At 38.3% G+C, this 25707-nt stretch overlaps 1 protein-coding gene across 4 annotated transcripts in view; it reads right to left on the reverse strand.

Moving 5' to 3' along the window:
• pax5 (paired box 5) overlaps positions 1 to 25707 on the reverse strand; it is a 54201-nt gene that overhangs the window by 14743 nt on the left and 13751 nt on the right. For 2 of the 4 annotated variants that reach the window (XM_084401534.1, XM_084401535.1), the window contains exons 4-7: positions 24979 to 25043; positions 22213 to 22338; positions 14798 to 14898; positions 4638 to 4767 (exon numbers count right to left, since the gene is read on the reverse strand). In XM_084401534.1, the coding sequence (XP_084257660.1) occupies positions 4638 to 4767; positions 14798 to 14898; positions 22213 to 22338; positions 24979 to 25043 (422 nt within the window). Of the gene's footprint in view, positions 1 to 4637; positions 4768 to 14716; positions 14899 to 22212; positions 22339 to 24978; positions 25044 to 25707 lie in introns of all 4 variants that reach the window. The other 2 variants (XM_084401532.1, XM_084401533.1) reach the window with 1 other exon arrangement.

A 25707-nucleotide genomic window follows, 5' to 3' on the forward strand; every position in this document is an offset into this window, starting at 1 on the left:
TGATCACTGGGCAGTTTCTAAATTTAATTCTCTCTCTCTCTCTCTCTCTCTCTCGCTCTCTCTCTCTGTTGTATGGATGTATAACTGTATTAGGCTACATGACATGGCTGTCAGAGTGAATCATCTCTCAGTCTGCACATGGTGCTGATCTGTAGACTGCAGCCCATTCATCATAATAAACACCATCACCCTCAGTTCATCCATCCTCTTCAACACAGCCACCATTTAAGCCGCTGTAGGGCCTGTGAGGTGGAGGCAGGCGAGAACAGAGTCAGAGGAGGGAAACTGAATACTTTATCAGAGCTTAAAAAACATGATAGAGAAGATGAGAGAAGGAATAAGAGAGATTGAGGCAAGGTAGAGAATAACTCAGGGATGGAGGAAAAGGAGCATTAGGATGGGAAGAGGTGAAAAGTGTGGACAGGGAAATATTTCAAATACCCATCAGTTTTTGCGCAACACGAGTGTGTGACCTTTGGATAAAATAAACTCATTGGTCAGTTACTGTTTCTATGTTTGCTGGTATAAAGCGAATGAAATGTGAGTGTTGAAAATGCCATTGTCACAGTTCACATAACAGTCAAGAAAACGCATACATTTTTAAAATATATAAAAAAAGACAACAGTTAGTTCCGGTCCTCGAATCTGATTGTTCAAGCAGAGTTCCAACAGCACTGAAATTAAATAACTGTTTTCCTGCATGTTAGTACCTTTTTCTGCTGGTTACATCATTACGTCGGTAGGTGGCTGCAAGTGACTGTCTTTATGAGTGAGGTTGAAAAGCGCTGATTAATTCAAGAATGACTCAAGGGAACTGTCTTTATGAATAAGTCATTGAATCGTTCACTCAACAGGGGCTGGATTTACAAAACATTCTGAAAATTCTTAACAGCCATTTTCCTCATATTTTCTAACTTGAAGGTATAGCGGAGGATTTTCCTGAATTTTAGAAAAGAACCGCCCTCTCCACTTTTTGAAAAAATGCACACGCGCAACACTCTACCTGCTCCCGAGAGGGAACGCCTATTAAACGTGTGCACGAGAGAGCATGCACGAGCTAATCATAGCTTACATTAACTTTTACTAACAGTGATTTTAAATGGATTCCTCCAAATAGCATGCCAAACTTTACCTGTCAAGTAGAAACTTCGCGACTGAGGCATCAGTGGGAAGCCCAACCTGTGTTTTGAGCGCACGCCATCATGTGAATCGTGTGCACGAGCACGTACGACGGCCTTACGTAAACCTTACGAATGATTGACACTTAGGAGGACCAATAGTCTTGATGATCCACCCGGAAAAAGAAAATCCTCCGCTATACCTTTAAGAATAGTTATAAAATAATATTTTGTTTTCTAAAAAAACATTTCTTTTTCTGAAAGAAGACTCTTTAAATCAATTATTGTAAATAACCTCTTAAAGTTAGAATATTACTGTCTTAATTTCTTAAATGTTAGATGTTTACTGAATTCATTGGGCTGTTTTGAATATCAAGGATTTTTAAATAACACATATAAGAGGTACATTACAACACCAAAGTCATTTTCTTCTTAAGATTAAAATAAAATCCGGAACATTCTGACAAATTTCTTAGAATTTCTTAACTTCTCTCTTAAAAAGATTTTCATGAATCCAGCCCGATTCATTCACAAACGGGAACAAAAAACACACCTACTGTGTGTTGCTCAGAGTTGCACAATGGTTAGTTCTTCTGCTTTAACGTCATTTGAAACTATTTTAATTTACCGAACAAAAACAAAGTAACTTGCAATATTGTTTCTAAAATGCAAGTTACTAAATATTACCTGTTGTATAAAAGCAATATCACAATCACAATTATTCTGTTTTTCTGAATATCATGCCTTCGGCTGAATTGCAGTGAGACTGCTTATTAGGGGTGTAATGGTACACGTATTCTTACCGAACATTTTCTGTTCGGTACGCATGTGTATCGAACGAATACAGTGTGTACTGAACTGTAAATGTAAAAAAATTCATGCAAGTATTTCCATTTCGCATAAAAGATTATCATCTCCTGCTGTACCGAAAACATAATGAGCAGCAAAAATGTAAAAGTTTCTAACATTTAAAATGTATATGTGACCACTTTCCCCATTGAAAATGAACCTTGCCCAGACCTTACACAGTTACAGAGAGTCTCACTCTCTCTCTGTTCTGCTGGTTGCCATGTTAGGGAGTTGTCCATGTTAGGTGACAGGAAGACATTAGTGAAGACTGGATACTAATCCACTCTGGGTCAGTGGACAGGGCAACAGCGAGGGACAGAGAGAGAGATGGACTCTTCAGAGGTAGAACAGACAAGGCCTCGTCCTCTGAGAGACATTGTCAGAAGAGAGAAGAATGAAAGAGGGTAGACAGGAAAAAAAATGTTCTTGTCCAAAAGAGATCAAATCTGGGTCTGGTGGGTAGTTCACATGCTGTGACACATTGAGCAGTGGTGCTAATGTGGTCAATGTAAGTTTGAGTCCCCCAGAAAAAAAACAACCACCATTCATTCATGTCTAATTGTATTTGCATGACTGTATCATTTGTAAATTGATTAAAAAAATTATAGTCATCATAAATGTAAAGTATAATTTAATTTGTGATCTGCCAATAGGGGGCGCCATTATGCAAACATGAGGAACTCAATCCAGTCTTTTCACATGGTCCATTATGAGACGAGCTCTGCTTGTAATCCATTCTGGCTCTCTGTCCTTCTACACACACGCTCATACACACACACCGTGTAGATGTACAGGTTTCGCTCTACCTTGTCAGATGGTGCACAAATCCCAATTCCATGATTCCCTCGTTAGGGCTCCTGTCCAAGCAGCTCTTAATTAGCGCTCCCTTTCTCCCAAATGGAGTGAGCGAGTAAGGGAGAGGAGGAGACGTGTATATAGTAATTACAGGTCTCCATCCACTCCCTCTGTCCCTTAGGAAATAGAGTCTGAATCTGAATCACTGAGCACTGTTTAACAGGTCTGATAACACTCATCTCACCCCTGGGCTGCCCACAGCAAGCTGAACCACAATCAGGTGGTTCTCCTTCATGTTTAACACAGCTATTATAACAGGAAAGCCTTTCGGATCTCAGATCAGCACTTCAGCCGTTAGCAGACTGGAAGGAATGTAGTACATATCTGGCTTTTATTTATTTCCCAGAGGTTGATTTTTATTTTACTTTTCTTTTTGCTATAAAAAAGGTCGCATTAACACTGCTTTAGAAATGCCGTACCATACCTTTGACATTTTTCTACTTTTCGAGGTCCTTTTATATATAGATTTTAACGTTGTACCCTTATCCTAGACTTCCAAACTTAAACTCAAACTCAAAATTCTAATTATGCAAATTGTGTGAAAATATTGTTTAATTGTGGAAATAGGTCTCAAAGGTGTTGGCCATTAAATTTCAAAATGCAAAAAATAATAAAAAATAATAATAATTTCCATCACAAAATGCTATTAATTAATATTTGAGATGTGGTGAAAATGACACTATAGTGGGAATTTTCATTACTCAGTAAAGAAAGAGACAATTCTTCCATGATGCATGCATGTTTACTTTTGGATGTTAAATCAATTGAATTAATTAATTAAATAAACTAGTCTCACTTGTTTAATTAATTGTTTAAGTAAACATGTTTTGACTAATTTAAGCCTTATCTGTTTTGCTTGTAGTTTGTTTGCATTCAAATGGCATTTATTTTTATTTATCCTCTAAACACAGCTATAGATGTATCATGTACATAAACATAAATTACTTGTAGTTACTACTACTTGTTGTAGAAATGATGATCAAATTTGATGTATGCCCTTTATGAAAGTGTAACTTCCCAGATTTTCAACCCGCTTTGTATTGTTACAATGTCGGTAGTATGTGTACAGTAAATGAACAATATTTACTTGTTTACTGGGAACCAAAAGTAAACATTTACTCTTTGAATTCTTGGATCTGGGAACAATACAAGTTGGCACCATTATGACTAAAAGTTTGCTAAGAAGTATTTCCTACTAAATCAGGTCGGAATTTGACTATGGTGAGCGTATCCATAGCAGACTGGTGGGAGTGGCCTTGGATGGCAACATGCCCAGTGAATTATGAGCATTGAAGTTTTTCTACCTATTTGGCAAAAGGGAAGACAACAGCCTTTTTTCAGGTAGCACCGATTTCAAAAAAGTTTCCGCCTTTCCATTGTATAGGCAGCCAAGTTTTATTGAAAGCCCATTTTGCCAGCAGTCAAGTACCCCTTTAACCCAGCTGGCATTTCAACATTTATTCACTTGTAAATCAACATCATGGATCAAGGTTGAACCACTGTTAAAGTTTGTTTCGATTTTACAAATCAAATTAACATATTGCGATGATGTTTCAACATTTTACTTTTACAATGTCTTAAAATTTCAATGTTGATTTATTAAGTGTTAAATATACTGTTACCGTTTTACAACCATTTAGCATTAAACATTATTTCAACATTGAAACAACAACTGACATTATTTCAACCACATTTCAGCTTTAAAGGTTGGTCACATGCTGACTGGGATGGGTTGCGTTGCAAAACATCTGGAAAGAAGACAGAAGTGAAACCTACGTTGTTTTTTGTTTTGTTTTTTTTACATAGTTTGCTTACCGGACACTAGTGGATACGATTGAGGTCCCGCAACAGTGGAACCCAACTCTGCTCCTGTCTGATTGGCCAAGCTGTTCTTCATCTCCTCCAATCCACCAGCCAGAGATGCCATAGCTGAGTAATCAGACGTCTATGGAAACAGACTTTATTAGATGGCTATAATGGAAGAAAATCAACTTCATGCAATTACTTTGTATGTTAACCCTCATCTTTGTGTTTGCGCGCGTGTGTGTGTGTGTGTGTGTGTTCTGCTCGCTGTTTGCATGTATCCAAAATATGATTCACAATTTGTGAATGACACACAGGTACATAGTCGACACTAATGAGTAGAGGTGGCACAGATTCAGGTGATGTATGTGGCCGACCTCAGACTGACCCCGCTTGTGTGCTTTCATGACCAATTACTTACAATGATCTCTGTCCCACACCCACAGTGATTTATCTCCATTGGTGGTAATGGGGTTTGTCACTCAGGTGTGGATGCGGTTTGATGGCAGAGTTTGGGAAGTGGATGTCGCTTCTGTTTTAGTGCAGGAGGAGGTTATTAATAACCCTGATTAGGTGTGAATTAAACTTCAACAAAATCCTGATGATACACCTGCCCCTGCTGTTACCGTACAGTTTGTGCTCTTATACTAGGGTTTGGAAATAATCTTTTTCAGAACTGATTCCATTTGGGATAAAAAGACAAAATACTGGAACCACATAATTTGATTTCGAGGTTGTGGCTTTAAACACGTTTAAAATTTGCAGTCATTTTCTTCAGGAAAAAAGTCAAAGAGATTCTTCACTAAACCACAGTTCATTGCTTTCATCAATTGTGATGTAACAAAAATTCCTGTTTTTCTGTTCAGTATACAGTTAGCTCAGATTATTGGGGGGAGGGAGGTTCCTCTAAACGACCTAAGATAATTGTTAATGGAACCATAATTCTTTACTAGAATTACAACCGAAAACCACAGCTGTTAAATTCCAATCTAATACACAGGGTAAGCAGAATGTTTGTTTGTGTTTGTGTGTGAATGTATGTGTGTATCCCAGTGACCCCTTAAACACCTCAGTGCTCATCACCACGGCGAGGGCAGTAGACTGTGACCTCACCAATCACAGCTCACGCTGTCCACTTCCCCTCTCTCTCTCTCTTTCCATCCCTGACTCCTTCCCACTGTCTATTTCTCTCTGTTTCAGTCATTCAGTCTGAGATAGGCATTTCCTCTCTATTTATGCAGCTCGCACCCACCCCCTCATCATGTGTGTATGTAGATGGGAAGGTTAGCGCTAGTAATTGGGGATTATGAAGTTTGGCCCTACCTCTGACAGCAGCCTAGTGAAGATGGATGATTCTCATTTTAGCCTGTAAATGTTGTCAATTCTGAAGCTACGCAACCCATCAGCGACCATGATGCACACACACATTTCACATATAGACGTGGCACACACACACCACAGCTGGGGCAAAGATTGGAGCGAGGCCAGACGTAGAGAGAGGATAAGGTTGGGAAAAAATGGCTGTTAACAAGGAATGGAGTTTGTAAAATAAATTGAGATGAAAAGAAAAAGAGGGTGAAAGAAAAATGAAGAAAAAAACAACTTTTATTGATTTTGACTAAATAACAAGCGCACAGCCTTTCTGAAACTTTCTGGAATTCCATTTCAACTGTATTCCTTGTTCTCACGATTTCTCTCTGGGGTCACAGTTTTCTCGGGGGTCGTTTTTGACACAGCCCCTCTGTAATGGCTCTCCTCTTCGCGCACATCAATAACAGATGAGGCCCCTAATCGCGCGACACCAAAATAATTTCACCCCAACCCGCAGCCACATTTACATAATAGTATTTCCTCTCAGATGCTCTTTCTCTCTTCCATTCCCTCTATCTCCCTTCCTCTATTTTTTCCCTCAGCTTGTACGCATTGTCTCCTAGAAGAGCCTGTAAACTGCACTATGTGTGTGTGGGACTGAGACAGAGTGATGGGGGAGGTATTTAGCAGTGCATGCAGTATTAAATGAGCCTGACTGGCAGGGAGGCATTTATTGGTGAGCTCCTCTGGAGCAAAGAGTCGCGGCTCTCAGCACGTATGACACACACACACAATTTTAAATGCTTCATTTGAGACCATGTTGTTTCCATACCTTTTGGGAGAAATATTATATTTAAAGGCACAATTCCTCCAAAAATGGAAATTCTGTCATAATTTACTCACCCTCATTCCAAACCTGTATGCATTTATTTCTTTTGAGAAACACAAAAGAAGATATTTTGAAGAATGTTTCAGCAGTTTTTGTCCATAAAATTAAAGTGGGGTCCAAAACAACATTGGACAACATTGTATTGCACCGTATCTTTTTTGTTTTGCTGAACAAAGAAAGTCATACAGGTTTGAAAAGACTTGAGTAAATGACAACAGAATGTTTATTTTTGGGTGAATTTGCCCTTGCAAAAAAAGTTATACAAACTTTCACCAAGTGTTGACGGTGTGTAATTTTAAAGGGATAGTTCACTTTGAAAATAAATTTTGATATGTTTTAGCTTACCTCAAGGGCATCCAAGATGTAGGTGTCTTTGTTTCCGCAGTAGTTTCAATTTGGATATTTTTAGGTCAAACCGTTCTTGTCTGTCAGTCATTTCATGCAGGTCTACGGTCACTGTCTCAAAGAGCATGCACAAAGTCCAAATTAAAACAATTCCCCATCGTCCAAATTAAACAATTCCCCATCATAAGTACACATTGATGGCCTAAGACACGAAAGGAGCGGTTTGTGTGAGAAAACGAACAGTATTTATATCGTTGTTATCTCTTGAAAACAGCACACGTCCAAATGATCTGACGGCGCGGGCGGGTATAGATATATACATAGATGTCGCCTTGGCTACGGTTTCGTTCCAATGAACTGCAGTAGCGAAGGCGACATCTAGTGTATACATCTATACCTGCCCGCGGGCGGGTATAGATGTATACACTAGATGTCGCTAGGCTACGGTTTCGTTCCAATGAACTGCAGTAGCCAAGGCGACTTCTATGTATATATCTATAGCTGCCCGCGCCGTCAGATCATTTGGACGTGTGCTGTTTTCAAGAGATAACAACGATATAAAACGATATAAATACTGTTCGTTTTCTCACACAAACCGCTCGTTTCGTGTCTTAGGCCATCAATGTGTACTTATGATGGGGAATTGTTTCATTTGGACGATGGGGAATTGTTTTAATTTGGACTCTGTGCTTGTGTTTTGAGACAGTGACCGTAGACCTGCATTATATGACTGACAGACAAGAACGGTTTGACCTAAAAATATCAAAATTGAAACTACTGCGGAAACAAAGACACCTACATCTTGGATGCCCTTGAGGTAAGCTAAAACATATCAAAAATTAATTTCAAAGTGAACTATCCCTTTAAGTAACAATTTTTACATGAGCACACTTAAGTTTTCTTTTTTTTATAATTACAGTAGAAAGAGTATGTGAAATGATAGAGAGAATAGGATCGGGACACTCATGTCCTCCACATGAAGGGCTTTCGCTCCGAAGGAACCTTCTCATATGGCGCTTTTCCACTACATGGTACGGCTCGGCTCGGTACGGTTCGACTCGGCGCGGAACGGTTCGGCTCGCTTCGCTTTTCCACTGCGTGGTACGACTCGACTCGGTACGGCACGGTTCGGTTCGCTTTAGCTCGGTTGCTTTTCCACTGCAGTTAGTACTGCTTCAAAGTGATCGTTATAGTTGCCGTCTCTACTACCATGACATCATATTAAATCCGTGTTTCCCGATCCACTCCTCGGCAACTGACGAGAGGAACGTCTGCACCTCGTCCACTGACCACGATTCAGCCATTTCTTTTTTTTTAAAGTTTATACTCGACGAGCGAGCCGTACCGTACCGTACCATGCAGTGGAAATGCGCCATAAGTGAGCCGTACCGTACCGAGCCGTACCATACCATGCAGTGGAAATGCGCCAAAGCGTGCCGTACCGAACCGAGCCGTACCGTACCATGCAGTGGAAAAGCGCCAATAGTTCCTAGAACTATTGGCGGAAGTACCTGCTTTTTGGCGTGTTCGCACCACAGGAACTGGGGACGATTTTAGTTCCAGGAACGCCTTTTGGGGAACTAAATTAGCTCCTACTTCAGAGTAGGGTCTAACCCACCACAGTTGGAACTACCTGTGACTTAAGTGTACGCTGATTGGCCGAACACATGCGAATTTAAAAAAAGAAGAAGCTGTGTACACACACAGATCATAGCCTATAGCCTATTTACTCCACAAACTAACTCCTAACTTCTACTAACATAGAAAACGGTGATATATGACATTTCAACCTTTACACTAAGAAGAAAATCCAACGCGACTTTTAGGTGACCAAGCAAAACATGATATGTGTTTGAGCTCAGCTAGCAACATTGGGCATCAACCACACTGCAAACGCTTACCGGTATACTTTTTCATATACTATCTACTTTCTTTGTATAATAATTCTATCTAATAACATATTAGACAGGACTGTTAAACAGATCGTAAACTAATGAAGATGGAGAATGGGAGCCTGTGTGCTCAGGCTCTGGCGTTCTCAGCACCGTCAAAATAAATGTCCTCTGCACTATCAAAATAAAAGTCACAACAACAAGCGCGGCTTACGTCACTTCAGAGTTCCTACTGGCGGTGCGAATGCAACCAGGAAAATGGTTCTAGGGGAACATTTAGTTCTCGGGGAACTACCTTGGTGGCTAGTGCCTAGAACTAAGTTTCTAGAACCCGGTGCGAAAGGCCCTATACACATCATGGCTCAGTAACTGCTATGGTGCAGGGGACTGAGCACCTGCTTGTGCCTATGGCTAAATTTCTGCAAAATTATATCACGTACTTCTAGCAGGTTTCGAGACACTCTCAAAGTGAAATGTCCTATGAGTGGTGCTAAAAGCATGTTCAGTTTTATTGGTAACAGATGTGAACAATTTTTTTTTTTTTTTTTTTTTTTTTACTTGTTTTACATACTGTATTGCAGCAGTTAGGAAATGAAATGTCCTGTGAGTGGCGCTAAAATATTAATGCTCGATTGCATTTGAAACTAACATGCCACCTACACTAAACCCTACTCTATACCTAAACCGATAGTGTTAACAAAAATGTAAAATAAAAATGCATTGCTGAAGCAACCATGCCATTTTAGCTTGCTTCTACACAGGACAGGAGTGCAATGCTGTACCAGATGAGCTACCAAGCAAGTTGCATAATCTGCCCCTTGTAATCATAATTTTGCGAAAAGGAATAAAAGTTGTTGTCGTGTAAAAGTAGGATGTAGTGTAACGACAAATTATAATTTTTCCGAAGTGTTGACAGCTTAGTGTTAACTAATAATTGTTGCAAACTGGTACTACCAACAAAATATTAGTGCATTCCTGGAAATGCGCGTCGTTACACTACATCCTTATGCATCGCTTTCTGCCAGGACTTTTACGTGCTTTTCCCTAATAATGGAAGTGACCTCGACATCCGGGTTAGCGGTAGCATGAGCCGTCAGGCAAGTGTTATTTAAATAAACTCCTGATGTACTTACAAACTTTCCAATGCCTCGTTTTATGAGTACAGAACCTATTTGTACTACTGTAGAAGTTTGGTACCATTCCGGGCATTATTAGTGGGGTAATTTACGAGATACATCCTTGGGTCCATTAGCGCCTGCACTAAGTCCTCTAAGTATCTCTAAATAAGCTCTAACTTAAATAATGTTCGACCAAGGGAAAAAAGGCTTCTGGTGGGGGGTGTTTGGCTCGAGGTCATGGTGCAAAGGACCCTAGGCTGATTTTACTCCGAACCATCCCTTTAAACTTGTACTTTACTTTCATATAATATAAAAGCAAAAGCCCCCAAAATGAAAATGCTTTGGCTTGAGTCACACAACTGCATGCATTTTTGCTCTGATCTCTTAATATTTACTATTTACCTCTAAAGTTTGTTTTTATAAATGAATATTTTCCAGTGCCTTTATCTCTCTAGTCTCTTGGTCTAGCTGAGTAATTAGTTCAGTGTAAGGGTTATTGGGCTGTTGATGTATCTTTGGCATAATATAAAGAGAAGGAAAGAGGAAATTCAAATGAAAAGACTCTCACGAGCGTGCAGTTTTATATGCTCCCCCTTGAAGTGCAGGACACTAATTAATAGATCTGCCAGTGCTTAATGGTCCTTCCAGCATCACAAACTGAGAGATGGAGAGAGCAAATGAGAGGAGAAGTGAAAAAAAAAAATGTAAAAGAGGCGGAGAAAGGGTGCGGGAGGGGAGGATGAAAGATGAAAAAAGAAATTTCATCACTATAGATACGGCTTGAGGGTAAATTTATGGGTGGAGAGAAAAGAGAAACATAACATTTTATGTTTACCATCACAGCAGATGCTTTCATACCACATCGACTTTACAAAGTATATAACAAACAGATTGCTAAGGATATTAGATACATATTAAAGGGGGGGTTGGGGTCATATTGTAAATGGTTTCCACTTTTAATTAGTAATAATAAAGTTAAAAATAGTCAAGGATTTTGCTTCATATATTTTGCTGAAGAACTCATTTTAATTAAATAGGTTTTTCTTTTTTTTTCTTTACTTTTTTTCTTGCTGTGTATACAAGACTTCTATTTGATCCAAGGAGGTATAATACATGGAGCACAGGATTTGCGAATAGACACTCACATATTCAGATTTTTGAGCCAATCATCTGAGCCATAAATATCATGTGACCAATTACTAATTGGCCATAGGAATTATGCTGCCTTCACGTAGTATTGGAATTATTGTAAATATGAATTTCCTAGTCGTAAATTGGAAATTAATGGACTCTCTCGTCGTATAAACTTTGCCACAGTTGAGAACTATTGCTGTAGTGACTGTTAAGTTATATTCTTTTTTTAACACATCTACATGGCTTTCTCTTGCCATTATTACAGTCCTGTATATTTACACATATATAAATAACCATTTGATGCATTTCTGTCAGGACCACTACCGTCAAATATGATTGACAATTAGCATACAGTTTGGATTGGCGGTATGGTTCTGCTCTGAGCGAGAACTCCCTGCGCATCCATGCAGCCTAGCATAGATAAGAGCAGGGAGAGCAGCAATAACCCCCCTTAGGGTAAACAGAACAGAACCAACATGAATGTTTGCAAATATATTTAATTCAAGATTTTAAAGTACAACATAATTCGAAAATTTATTATGATTCAAGGGGAATCAGAATGCCAAATCCTGACTGATGAGAGGAGGAGCTGGGGATGGAGGAGGGTAATTAGCTCCTGAGAAATGCGATAGCTGCTGAAGGATACTGAAGGAGCTTATATATGTATACGGTGATAGGCGTCATATTCCTATAGGAAGATGTGGATCAGCTGAGAGTCAGCTAATGCAAGCTTGACTAACGTGACCTGCCAGAACTAACGCTACGCTTTATGTTGTTTGCATTTTATACTCTTAGAAACTATTCTAACTCAAACTTTCCAACTTGCAGATTTTACATTAGATTGAAAGATTTTTCAGAAGCTTAGTGGTGGTGACGTTGAAGTCATGTGACCATGGTGTAGTTCATTAATAGACTAAATGTAGCTTTTTACCTCTGGCGATTGTATTTAGGCTTCAAAATTCATAAAAACTTTGTTCATTTGTGAGGATTATATGAACAACCTATGTAAGATGAACTTTTGTTGGTCACAAAGTTGTTTTCTTCAATAATCCAAAAGCCACTGGGAAAATCCTATTTGCTTTTTGTCAAAGGAAACAGAGTGAAGCTATTTCCGGGTTGGCCTAAAAAATATGTCGTCCTTGCAGAATGGATGGGTGGATGGATGGATGAATATTGCTACTTCTAAATGGCTGAAAGACATGCTGTGCCACCATGAGGTTTAGTTACAACATCTAAAAAAAAGGGTTAACATGTTGGATTTCTGACATCAGAAAGTTGCAGAAGTTTGGAATAAGACCTTGAAGACTTGAAGTTTGAATTCTGAAAGTTGCAGTTCGTTTTCATGGTACTCTTATTTTAAAAGAGCAGGGAAAATTCAAATATCATGATTTGACTTAAAAAGACAGGTGCTGAATAAAGAGATTATTTGAGAATAAAAGGGATTGATTGTACATGCTGATTTATCATCTATTTTCAGGTTCTTTGATTGTTGTAGGTTTTGTTAGAACACTGTAAAAAGTGAAACTGTGCTATCGTTACATTAAGGCACCTGATTTGACTCTTTAAAGTTTCTTTCGCTGGTGTAACTTAATGTAATCCGGTTGATTTGGTCATATTAAATAAAATTCATTAATTTTGATGTCACTACATGAAGCACACTTTTACCTTATCTAAGAAAAACATATGAATGGTGTAATCAAACCATTGTTTTTATATATAATTGAGCCCTTATGTAACCGAATCAAAACAGCAGCTACAGGGAAAAGAACTAAATCAAGTCCCAAGTTCATTTCCTGCCTCTGGTAGACACAAACACACTCGACAGATTCAAGCTCTCTATCATTTCTCTCTCCTTCAGCAACATTCACAGGTTAGACTGTCAGCGGAGGGAAAACAACCTGCCAGTCAATCACCTAAGACCACTTAGCATATACCTCTCTCGTACAATCTAATTTCCAAAAAAAGAGACAGCTCCAAATTCCCAGTTCTCAGTTTGTCTGATCGTTTGTGCCACAACAAACCTGACTCACACACACACTCAGGGGATGTGGATTGACCCTAGGGTTAATGCCCTGCTCAGTAGCCTTTGACCCTGCCAGCCTCAGCGCTCAGTGGTGAAATGGACAGAGGAATTATGGGGTCTTTCAGACAAGTCTATAGAACTCTGACACTGGCCTTGTGTGTGTGTGCCTGAATGAATGTGGGGGTGATAGCATTTGACTTTTGACTGACATCTTTGACTGACTATTCTTGTAGACAGTTTTTATGCAATGTGATCGTTTGTTTGTGCATGCAGCTGTACTTTTGCATCTTATCTGCTATGTGTTAGCATTTACACAAACCCAGCATTGCCCAGAATGGAGACAACAGGCCCATTTTTATCCAAAGGGATTCCCCTCTCCAAAAAAAGTGTTTGTCTAAAATGCTGTGACACAAATATTCTATTCACAATTTGGCCAGTCCAGTAAAGTCACACTATTCGCAGATCATTTGCTTTAAACTGCAACTATTGTCATCATGTACCCTCCCTCATGTTGCTCTAAACTTAGGTCACTCTTTTCAGAATGTCAAAGCTGCTATTTTTCATTCAATGTGCAGTAGCTGTCCAGTTTATTTGCAATTATACACTACCGGTCAAAAGAAAAAATGTTTTAAAGCTGCATTTATTTGATCAAATATACAGTAAAAACAGTAATATTGTGAAATAGTATTAAAGGTTTTCTATTTGAATATACTTTTAAAATGTAATTTATTCCTGTAATGGCAAAGTTGAAAATTCAGCAGCCATTGCTTCAGTCTTCAGTCACATGATCCTTCAGAAATCATTCTGATACTGCGATTTGGTGCTTGGGTGATGATCTATGTTATGTTTTATCTCAAATATGTGAGTGACCCAGGCTTGCCACTAGTGCCTGTTTAAAAATGACGTGGACAGCAGTTAAAATAAAGAAGCCAAAAAGCTCACTATAATATATACAAAATCAAACCTGAACATTTATGAAACCCTCATCTTACAGTATGAAAAATTTTTTTTTGACAGTAATAATTGCAGAATGTATCTTATGTGGACATAGAAACATAATTCCATGTGTGTGAGTAACTTTTGCAAGCTAATAAACAAGTGTTTGCTACTTAACCCTAAACCTCTACACATTGCTGGGACTTAACCTCACCCTAAAACTCGATAGAGGACAGATCAGCACCAGCGGGGTCAAGGCCCCAGAATTAGCTTAAAGAGGTGAAAGGTCAGCATTAGCTTCAGTGTGGGGGCGCATAGGTCAACAGCAGGGTTGGGACAGGGTCAAGCAATATTGGCAGCCAGGCAAGGGCAAGCGTGAGTTTTCAGAGGAGGTGCACACAACCACCGTGGCAGGATACACGCCCCTACCCCCCAGCCCTTACCTGGGCGGGCTTGTAGCTGATGCTGTCAGGGACGGGGTAAAAGTCAGGATAGGGCTGTCGATCAAAGACATGGTCCAATACCTCGAGCTGCTGCGGCGTAAAGAGCTCTCCTCGCATCTGCTTCCGCAGGAAGTCCCGCCCTGAATGGGCGTGGCCATTCGCCAAAGGAGAATCCTGTAGAGCTGGAAAGAGATTCACACAGATTTCATGAAGTAGTAATAATATACAAAGTAAAATTTACAAAAGTAGGACATTTAGAGGACATAAGAGTGCATATTAAGCACAAGCCCGTGTTTTGGATGTAATAAGAACAATAAACCAACTTACAATAAGTTTCTATACATGAATTCACCATTATTTTGTTCATTGTTAATTCATAATGTTAACATATGGGTGCTTCAACTTCAGGCACTTTTATGTGCCAGGGTTTGATTTTTATTTAAACCAATAGATTTAAACTTTTCTTTAAAAGGATCCTTTTATCATTTATTTTTGCAAATTTTCAAATGGCTTTTAAGTTTAGATTTTATTGTTGGAGTCTTGTCCCCAGCCCAGAATTTTAATAATATAATAAAAATGAAAATTCATCATAAACGATATTATAACGTTTTTAGAACTATGATAATCTAAACAAAAGTTGAATAATTTCTGTAAATATTTAAAATATTACAGCTCTCCATTAGTTTTGACGTCATTTCCACCACACCCAACAATTCTGCTCCTATTAAAAAAGAAAAAGTATTGTATGCCAAGGAAACAACAGTGTCAATAAAAAATATGCTTGAGATGAAAAATGAGACATGGTGTTTGAAGAAAACGCATCATAATGAAAGTAAGCACATACCTTGAGCAGAATATTTGGTTTCACTTTATTTTGATAGTCCCTTTAACACATTATTTTGTCTATAAGTAACGTTACACCTATGTCTATTAACTCTCATTTTAGAGTGTTAGTAGAGTATTAGTAGACTGGTAGGGTTAGGGTTAGAATAAGTTGACATGTACTTGTAAAGTTACCTATAGTCAGTAGAATGTCTTTTGAGGGAGCATCATAAAGAGTTAGCAGATATTAAAGGGGTGGTATAATGCTCTTTTCACAAGATTTAAAATAAGTCTTTGATGTCCCCAGAGTGTGTATATGAAGTTTTAGCGCAAAATACCCCACAGATATTTTTATATAGCATGTTAAAATTGTCACTTTTTAAGAGTGAGCAAAAATGCACCGTTTTTGTGTCTGTCCCTTTAAATGCAAATGAGCAGCTGCTCCCAGCATGGGGGGCGGAGCTACAACAGCTTGTGTTCTGAAAATGTCTAAATCTTTTTTGTTTATGTTTAAATTTATGTAGCTGATGTGGAGTTAACTATCTTCTAATCATTGATTAGCATATTCTGTCATGATAATCTATAAATCGCATTCCCGGGGGCGGGGTTTATGTAAATTTTAGGGTTAGTGATGTCACTAACCCATGAGGAATGTTGTGTAGTCCCTACCAGCCATTTGTTGTAGTCCTTAAAAAGCAATTTCTTTAAAATAATATATCTCCCTTTGCTTTGAACTTTGAGCATCATGACTTGGAAGATGTTGTTTATGCTCAAACATCAACATTACACACTAACACTAAAGTTAAAAAAGTGAAATCATAATCAAGTCTACTTTAAGCAGACAGTCTACTAATACTCTAATGAGAGTAAGCTGCCATGTAGTTGCAAAGTTACTTATAGTCAACAGAATGTTCAAAAGGGACCATCAAAATAAAGTGTTACCGAATATTTTTATTGGCATTGTATCCAATCAAACTGTAATTTTGCTAAATTATGCAAAAAGTGTGAAAATATTATTTAATTTTGTGTAAATAGTTGAAACAATATTTTTCATATGAGAAAGGGTGAGTAAATGGGTGAACTATCCCTTTAACTGTTGACTTAAATAATGGTAAACCATTTTACAAGTCAACCATTTTAATCTCATTTGTTTTAACATAATCGTGAGAATCTGAAACTCTGTAGCTGCATCCTAAATTGTATACTCTATGTAGTATGTACTACATGTACCTATATGAACTTACTTTTCAACCATTAAAAAATGTGCCTATACTATTCGCCAATCGTCATGTTAGCATTGTCATGTGACCTATGGCATAATTCGCTTTCGCCATGGCCTTACCATAGTAAGTCATTCAGTTACTTTCCCCAGTTTGATCACCGCCAATTTGGTTGAAAATGATCATACTACTCAATTCACTTCAGTTTTTTGCCTGCTATATAGTAGAGAAGTGGAGATACAGGGCCTGACTTATGTTCCTTATTACATTCTGGGGAAAAATGTATAATAGTGATTTATTTCTCTTTGTCATCATGATCATAAAGATACTTGAACTTTTCTAAAAACCAACAGACAGAGACTCAAGCACACATACAGATTCCTGGACTTGCGTCGTCCTCTCTGAGCGAGTGTTAAGGCAGCGTGTGAGTCAGTTATTACTGGGCTGTTGAGTTTCTGAAGAGACAATTATAAGAGCTGAGAAAGCTACAGCCCTCAAATGATTACAAGGTGAGAAAAGAGAGAGAGAGAGAGGGGGATGAAAAAAGAAGAATAGAAACGAAAATCCCTGATATAGAGCCAATTCATTTCTTCAAAATGCCTCTGAGAGGTTATTCTAGGGAGTTTGAGTCAGAGGCCAGAGCAATCCCCACAAAATGAGAGAGAGAGAGAGAGAGAGAGAGAGAGAGAGAGAGAGATGGAGGGATAGAAGGATAAAATTACAGGCAGACAAAGCCGCTATCCTAACATTCCTTTTTCCTCCTTCATTTGAACACAGAAATCGATCCATTTGAATGTGAATTCAGATCCAGTTTACTGCCGCCTGCGGTTATTTAAAAGAAAGATCTGCAAGTGACTGACTCGCTGATGGCGTGAAGGTCCCATGTGTCTCTAATACACCTCAACGCCAGGACTTACTTAAATGCTCTCTCTCTCTCACACACACACACACACACACACAGAACACACAGAGAGTGTATGATCTCCAGTGTTTTGACCCTCTTAATCCCAGCGGTCAGTGTGTCTGATAGAATTCAATTGATCAATCATGTCTGTGAGATGGCACCATTTCAGCAGGTTTATTGCTTTCCACTCTTCTCAAAGACTGTCCACTGATGGCACACACACACACACACACACACACAAAAGATGGCTGAAAGGTTGGATCTTGGTTTAAAAAAAAAGGGCTGTTTGTAAACCGCAGCTCTCTGGAGTGTTTGTGTGCTTTGCTTATATTTGTGCACATGGTTGTTTATTTATGCATCAGTAGGGACTAAAACATCTGAGACCACTAGTGAAAATGCATTTATTTAGCATTCTAATTTCATACAACGTTTGCCTTATTACAAATTATATGAATTTACATGAAATTATCCCCTTTTCATTCAGTGACAGCAGCACTCAAGATATATATATATATATATATATATATCATACTTAATAAGCAAAGCACACATATAATATATATTATATATTTTTATTTTTTTCATCATAACTTTCACCAGAATTTCACAAAGCAAAAAAAAATGTCAAAAGTGTCATGATGTATGAAGCACAGCTCACACACAAGTCACATTCAAACCAAGCAGCTTTCTGGTCAATATGGCCGCTTGAACCCATTACAAAATCTGCATGAGGAAATCTTTTTACCTCATGCGAAATTCCCAATGGACATGGATTCCTATTGAAATGACTGGATTTCACCTGCAAAAATTTGCAGAACAACTGTAAATGTGACTGCAGTGCCTATTATTTCTTCTAGAGCTTCAGGAGTCCACAAACATCCATATCTTAAAACATAGCCATTGAGTGTCAAAACAATGTAATGGACTTTTTTTAGTATTATTATTACACAGATATGTGTTTATCTGTGACTGTTTGCGTGTATGTTATGCGTGTAACTCTTTCACAGTGTCAGCCACCATGTGTGAAATGCAATTTCAAACACATCTGGAAGTCCACTCAGCCATATCAGAGCAAAAGAAAGACAGAAAGAAGAGAAGTCGCCAATAAAGCTATTTTTCACCAAATTTAAAGAAACACACTATACCAGCATCACGGTTAACCAACCTTCCTAGTGTTAAGTTTCAAACCCCACAAACCCACACGCACACAAACAGAATCATTGGTCTTAGGTATTCAGATGTTCTCTGGCCTTTTGTCTTTCAGCCTCTGAACCTGCTTTAGGGAACCACTCTCTGTAACCAGACACAATACAGCCCAGCTGCATTCAGGGTTAACCCCACTATTCACACACACACACACACACACAGAAGGAGAACGGAGGAGAGGCATCTTCCTTGCTTCAAAAGCAGAGACAATAGCAACAATGAGATCACCGTTGTGCCCCCTCTGTCTTTTTCTGTCTTCCTCTCTCTTTCTCTCAGGGGTGAGGTTGAAGGTTTTTGGGGCAGAGAAAATTGTTTGGCTGATTTCTTATGCACTTGATACACTTTGTGTGTGTGTGTGTGTGTGTGTGTGTGTGTGTGTGTGTGTGTGTGTGTGTGTGTGTGTGTGTGTGTGTGTGTGTGTGTGTGTGTCCGTGTGCCAACCTTGACAGATCAAAGTATAAGTCTCTGAAAGGAGGATACCAACCTTTAACAAATCCCACTGTTATCATCTATCCCCTATCCTCCCTCCCTCTCTCTCACTCCCCCTCTCTTTCACAATCCCCCCACCTTATTAAAAATTTCCCCTATCTTCCATTCAAAATATTCCACAGAATGAACGAGATAAAAATGACTGAAATGAAACTGGACAAGAAGTGAACATATTAAACGGCAGAGGAAATCATGTCTGTCCTGATGACGTCCACTGCCGATGCAAACATCCAGGTTTGGTTTGTTAAACTGAACAGAATAACAACCATAAATTTGTATAATTTTTCTATTTTACTTTTTTTTTTTTTCACTTTTTGAAGTTTTTACATTAAAGGAAGGTTTCTTTATTGTTTCAGGGGGCAAAGAGAACATTGTCCGACCCCTGTGCCCCGTACCACAGGCCTCCTGTCTTCCTTTATTCTATTTCTCCTTTCCTCCACTCCTCCCCTCGTCCATTCCTCCTCCGTTCTTAGAGAATGGGCAGACACAATGCTTCTGTTCTAGAGGCCCCACGAGTCAAGTTCTCTCTTTCAGATCACTTCCCTTGGGTCAAAGGGCATCAGTAGGCTTTCCTCAAGCACACACACACACACACACACACACACATACACACACACACACTAAGCCATCCAAACCCTCTGCCACTTCCTTTCCTGCTTGTGTGCAGCTGGAAATCATAGTGTCTTGCTTCACTAAACATGTATTTTGTCTCCCTCTCCCTTTTTGAAAGCATTACCACTCAGCATAGAAATTCCTAGTATTACATAGACGCAATTTACCGAAGTACATGAAAAATGTCTTTATTTAATTTCTCGCTTTTGCTTTCAAAGGCCTGGGTATCAATAGAAATTTCCCAATTCATGTTTTTCTGAAAGTTGAATAAAAGAAAGAAAGAAAGAAATTTCCCAATTCATCGCTGATTCACAAGCTTTAAGTTTTACATATATATATATATATATATTTATGGTATATTTCAGTTATAATGTCCATTTTGCAAACATATGAAAGAAATTCTCTCTCTCTCATAATGCTGTATATTAGAGCAGTGATTGAGACTGATTGAAATGAGTAACTCATCTTTTATTCATTAAAACTATTAATTTAAAAAACAACCGGCTAACAAAAATCAATCATTTTCGGAATTGAGCTACTCTGGTTGCGCTGTGTTTTTGATTCACTAAAAAGAACCATTTCACATGACTCATTTGTTTTAGGAATCGGTTTACACTTGTCATGCAGTATGTTTTTGATTCACTAAAAAGAACAAGCTTATAAGAGTCATTCGTTGCAGTAAGTGGTCTACACTGGTCTCACTCTATGCTTTTGATTCACTAAAAAGAACCAGCACATGAGACTCATTCGCTTCAGGAATCGTTTACACTGGTAAGCTTTTGATTCACTAAAAAGAACTGACTCAGAGAGTCAAAGAGTCATTTGTAGTGAGAAAAGTATTCATGTCATTTGAAAGATGTAGTCACTGAATGCATTTTGTTCCAAAGCAATGATAAATAATCCACGTTTTAGCCCACATAGACTGCTGTTGTGCTAAGTGTGTGAAGAGGTTTGAAAAAGTGACCAAAATATTGGTCCTATAAATTTGTAAAAGACCTGTAAATCACAATTTTTGTCCATCATACTCTTTCTCAATTTCGCAAAATCATGACCAGGCTCCTTAACATGTGCCTTATACTTAAAATTTGCAAGCAGTGTAGGCGACTACCTGCCAAAACTATCGCTTATGTTACTTTATGCCTTCAGCAAACCCATGAGAACGCCCCTCGCAGCAAGCGTGCAGACACACTCACACACACTGCTAAACATCACAGCACTGACCACCCGCAGTTTCACCACGTCAATTAAACACACAAATTCATTTAGTCGCCCCTCCCTCCCTGCTGGATGTGATGTGTTGCATTAATTAAAGTGGCAGACGTCGGCCTAATTGGAGCTTGGATGAACGTTGATGCGTGTGTGTGTGTGTGTGCGTGCGTGTGTGTGTGTGTGTGTGTGTGTGTGTGTGTGTGTGTGTTCAGCTAAGCCAGTAGTCAGCCTACAAAGTTGCATTGCATCTATAGTTTATGCAGTTGCTTAATTTAACCTTGAGGATTATTGTATTATATTATATTATATTATATTATATTATATTATATTTTAGATATAGATAGATAGATAGATAGATAGGTATCTCATTTGTCAAAACATTTAATCTACATATTTACATATAAATTATTACTAAACAGCTAAATGAAAGTGTACTAAATAGAAAGGAATCTTCTATTGTTGATGTCTGGTATTTCATAAGTCATATTGTGTGTGAGAGTATGTGGGTGACATCTGGAGTTCCCTCATGTACTGCAGGGGTCTGCCAAGCAATGGCTTTTTAATAGACACATGTGTGCAAACACACACACACACACACATGCACATCCACATGCACACACTGTGCCTCCCCTGGATAGAGATGTTTATCTAAGACGTGCCAGCGGTGTCCAATCCCCCACCTACTCTGATGCATCTGTCAATGTTCAGCAACTTCCATCTGTGCTCTGTGTGTGCTTGTGTGTATGTGTATGTGTGTGTGTGCATTAAGATGACGCTGTGCATTAGAAAGAAAGAAAGAAAGAAAGAAAGAAAGAAAGAAAGAAAGAAAGAAAGAAAGAAAGAAAGAAAGAAAGAAAGAAAGAAAGAATACATGGTGTAATTTAATTTTTGTTCTGTAATTGCTGGTATACATAATGTCTCATTAGTGTCCTGCATGAAATAAACTCGCTCAGTGCAACAGCATGAATAACACTTTAAGCTAATATTAGAGTAGATTTTCTGCTCCCGAAAGCAAAGCGCACACATCGACTTACTTTCATCTCTCTTCCGCTTGCTTGCATCGGCAGGTGAGCTAATTCCCAGAATTCCACTGATAGAGTAGGAGGAGCCTGCAGTGTCACTGGTTACTGAGGATACCTGGGTCACTGCCACTGTAGAGGCTAGAAAGTTACAGAGAGGTTATGAAGACCACAAATGTCCCAAAACAAAGTGCTGCTCATTGCGCTGACAGGACATTAACATTGGAAAGAATATACTGTGATAAAGAAAAATCTATTTTAAAATGCTTGCACATTGAATATTTGATATAATGATATATAAATCATTATTTTCATTATACTAACAAATTTTGTAGATTTTTTAATTAATAGCATTTTACAACCCAAACTAATCTTGCTTTGTCATAAAAAAGTTAATTTATTAGGATTTATTAAACTGCAGGTGTCGTCTATGTAATTTTTTTTCTTCTTTTTTTCTGTATGTTGGTTGCACCACATGACTTTTTTGGTTGCACAACATGACTTAAAGTTTTTCATATATTAAAAACCTGTGAGTCCAACATTCTTCAAAATATATTTCTTGTTTTCCACAGAAGAAAGAAATGCATACAGGTTTGGAACGACACGAGGGTAAATAAATAATGACATTTTTTTTTACATTTTGGGTGAACTATTCTTTAAATAAATTTTTTTTTTCTTTGTTATAATAGCAGGACAGTACCTCTCTAACATTTTTACTTTATGCGCCAAAAATATATCCAAATTTGAAATTAAAATATATTATTAGTTCAAAAAGAAAATTAGCATCATGTCATTAACCCTTATACATAAATCGCTCAGAATTTGTAATATGAACTATTATCCATTTAATATTTTGTATTGAACTGGTGTAACCTGTAGCATCTTCCATTTTTAGTCCATTTTAATCATAGGTTGGATTTCCAGGTAATGTGAAAGTGTGTATCTGTGTAAATATCTCCGGACAGAATAGGGTTTTGTGTGATTCTAGCCTCTGCCTAGTTAAAGCTCTCAGCCCATTGTCTTTTGTTGACGTGTAGTATGTTTTTGAGTTTTGTTTTTCCTCTCGTGGTTCTTGGCCCAGCGGTTTCCCTGTTAAAGACCTTTCACCGAAAAACTGCTGTCACTCTATTCTAGCAGCGTGCCGCCGCCCAAGGATAAGATGCTAACAAGCTAACAGCTTTTCGACACGTCTGGCTGTCTGTGAGGTCTTGGCAGTAAGGGACGAGGCCACAAAGTCTTCTCTCTGTCAACCCTTCATTCTCTCTCTCTCTCTCTCCTCTTTATCTCACTTCCTGTCAGCTGACGTACAGCCTGAGTGACAGTACAGTGGCCCCAAGGGGACACTAAGGTGTAGAGATGAGGCTAATCCCACATCCCAACAGACTGTGCTAAAATGGAGAAGGTGGGAAAAAAGAAAAACAAATCGCGCGGAGAAAAGATAAACGCCTTTGCTCGCCCGCCGCTCTCGTTTGCTAACCAGGTGGAAAATGTAATGAATGCATATCCATCCATTTTTTACCCCTGATTTATCGTTTCAATTATCTGATTCTCTTATTCTTTTGCACTTTTTTTCCCCCTCACGTCAAGGAATGGAAACCCGAAGCGAGCGCTTTATATTCAAAATCCCTAAATTTCAATTTTCCGCCTGAGTATGAGAACTATTTATCATCATAATCTGAAGGAGACAGAGAACTGGCGAGCGTTGTGCGTGTGAAATTAATTTAGATTAAGCGGAGGTGTGCGATTATGAAGATTACTGACAGTGAGACAAACACAGTTCAATAGTTTATTAACTGCCGACGGGAGTTTTCCTCTTAAACTGGTCTCAGACCGTTTTTAGAGATTCCCCTTTGGTTTTTGGAGGCGGCATTTTGAGTGTCAGGGATTCAAGGATGTAATCAAACGTTGAAGATTGAGTATATCTAAATGTAAATGTTTCAAAATCTCCTCAATGTCTGTGGGATTGGTATACTACACTGCCTAAATAAGTTTCATAGGGTTACTGGTATGGTGAAACCTTCAGGGAATAAATGAAATTAAGTAGAGAGTAAATTGATACTTTTGCTAATAGGTTGTTTGATTCTCAGATTTCTTCTCACACGATCTCACATGCATCTCCTCTGGCGTTTCAACAATGTCTCAAATTGTGCTCAGATTTGCCCAGATAAGTTTGGTATATGACAAATTTAACTTTATTTTACCATATTGTCTATGCTATCCAAATTCATTTTATTGCTTTCTTACTGCAAACTACTGTTCAAAAGTTTGGGGATTTTTAATGCTTAATTCTTATGATCATTTATTTAATCAAAAGTACAGGAATATTGTGAAATATTATTACAATTTAAAAAAAACTCTTTTCTATTTTAAATATATATTTTAAAATGTAATGTATTCCAGTGATGGCAAAGCTGAATTTTCAGCAGCCATTATTCCAGTTTTCAGTCACTTGAATCATTAGAAATCACTAGAAATCATTCTAATAAAGTGTTGAAAATGTTGAAAACAGTTGTGCTGCTTACATTGTTTTTACGGAAACTGTGATAAAAAAAAAAAAAATTCCAGGATTATTTTATAACATTTTAAATGCATTTACTGTCACTTTTAATCAAGTGAATGTGTCGCTGCAGAATAAAAGTATTTTAAAAAAAATGGTAATTTTATTTCCAGAAGCTACATTTCTATTTATTTTTAAAATCCAAATATATTTCAATCCTACCAAGGACTAAAGTTATCCATTGTGAGAAATATGACAAAAGTAAATGTGACGTTGACTCTTACCTAAGTTATGGGCAGAGATAGCTCCTGATTGGCCAGGTGGTTGCTGGACTTTAGTGCGAATGATCCTGCGGCAAAGAAAGAGCAAACGGGAATTAGACATTATGGTGTGTTTGAGGTTTACCATGCAAGGAAGGCGCTATGTGTAGGGGTGTGTGGGTACTGTATATGCTTTAATATAAGTATGCAAGCACGTGATGTGTGTGTGTGTGTGTGTGTGTGTGTGTGAAGTGGCTCATGCAGGCTGACATGGCAGCAGAGTCTCACACTTCCTGCATGGCTGCTCAAGCAAAGCACCTTTCCCCTCTCCTCTGCGTCCTCTCTCTCTCTCTCTCTCTCTCTCTCTCTCTCTCTCTCTCTCTCGCGCTCTCTCTCTCTCTCTCTCTCTCTCTCTGAGAAAGATTGTCATTGTACACATGCTGTTGAACCAGACACTGCTCATGAATATGTGTCTTTTTACTCCACCAACTCAGTCAGTCGTGTTGTTTTTCTCTATCCCCCTCCATTCTTTCTATCTCTTTTCCATGCATTGCTCTATCCCTGTTCTATAGTGATCAACTTGTTCACAAAAATGTAATGGTTTGTACACATACATTGGGGTCAGTAAGAAATTATTAAATGTTTTTGAAAGAAGTCTTATGCTCACCAAAGCTGCATTTATTTGATCAAAAACAGTTATATTGTAAACAGTAACCAGTAATATTGTAAAATATGATTACAATTTAAAATAAT

Source organism: Rutilus rutilus (assembly GCF_951802725.1).
Source record: "Rutilus rutilus genome assembly, chromosome: 2".
Taxonomy (NCBI): Eukaryota; Metazoa; Chordata; class Actinopteri; order Cypriniformes; family Leuciscidae; genus Rutilus; species Rutilus rutilus.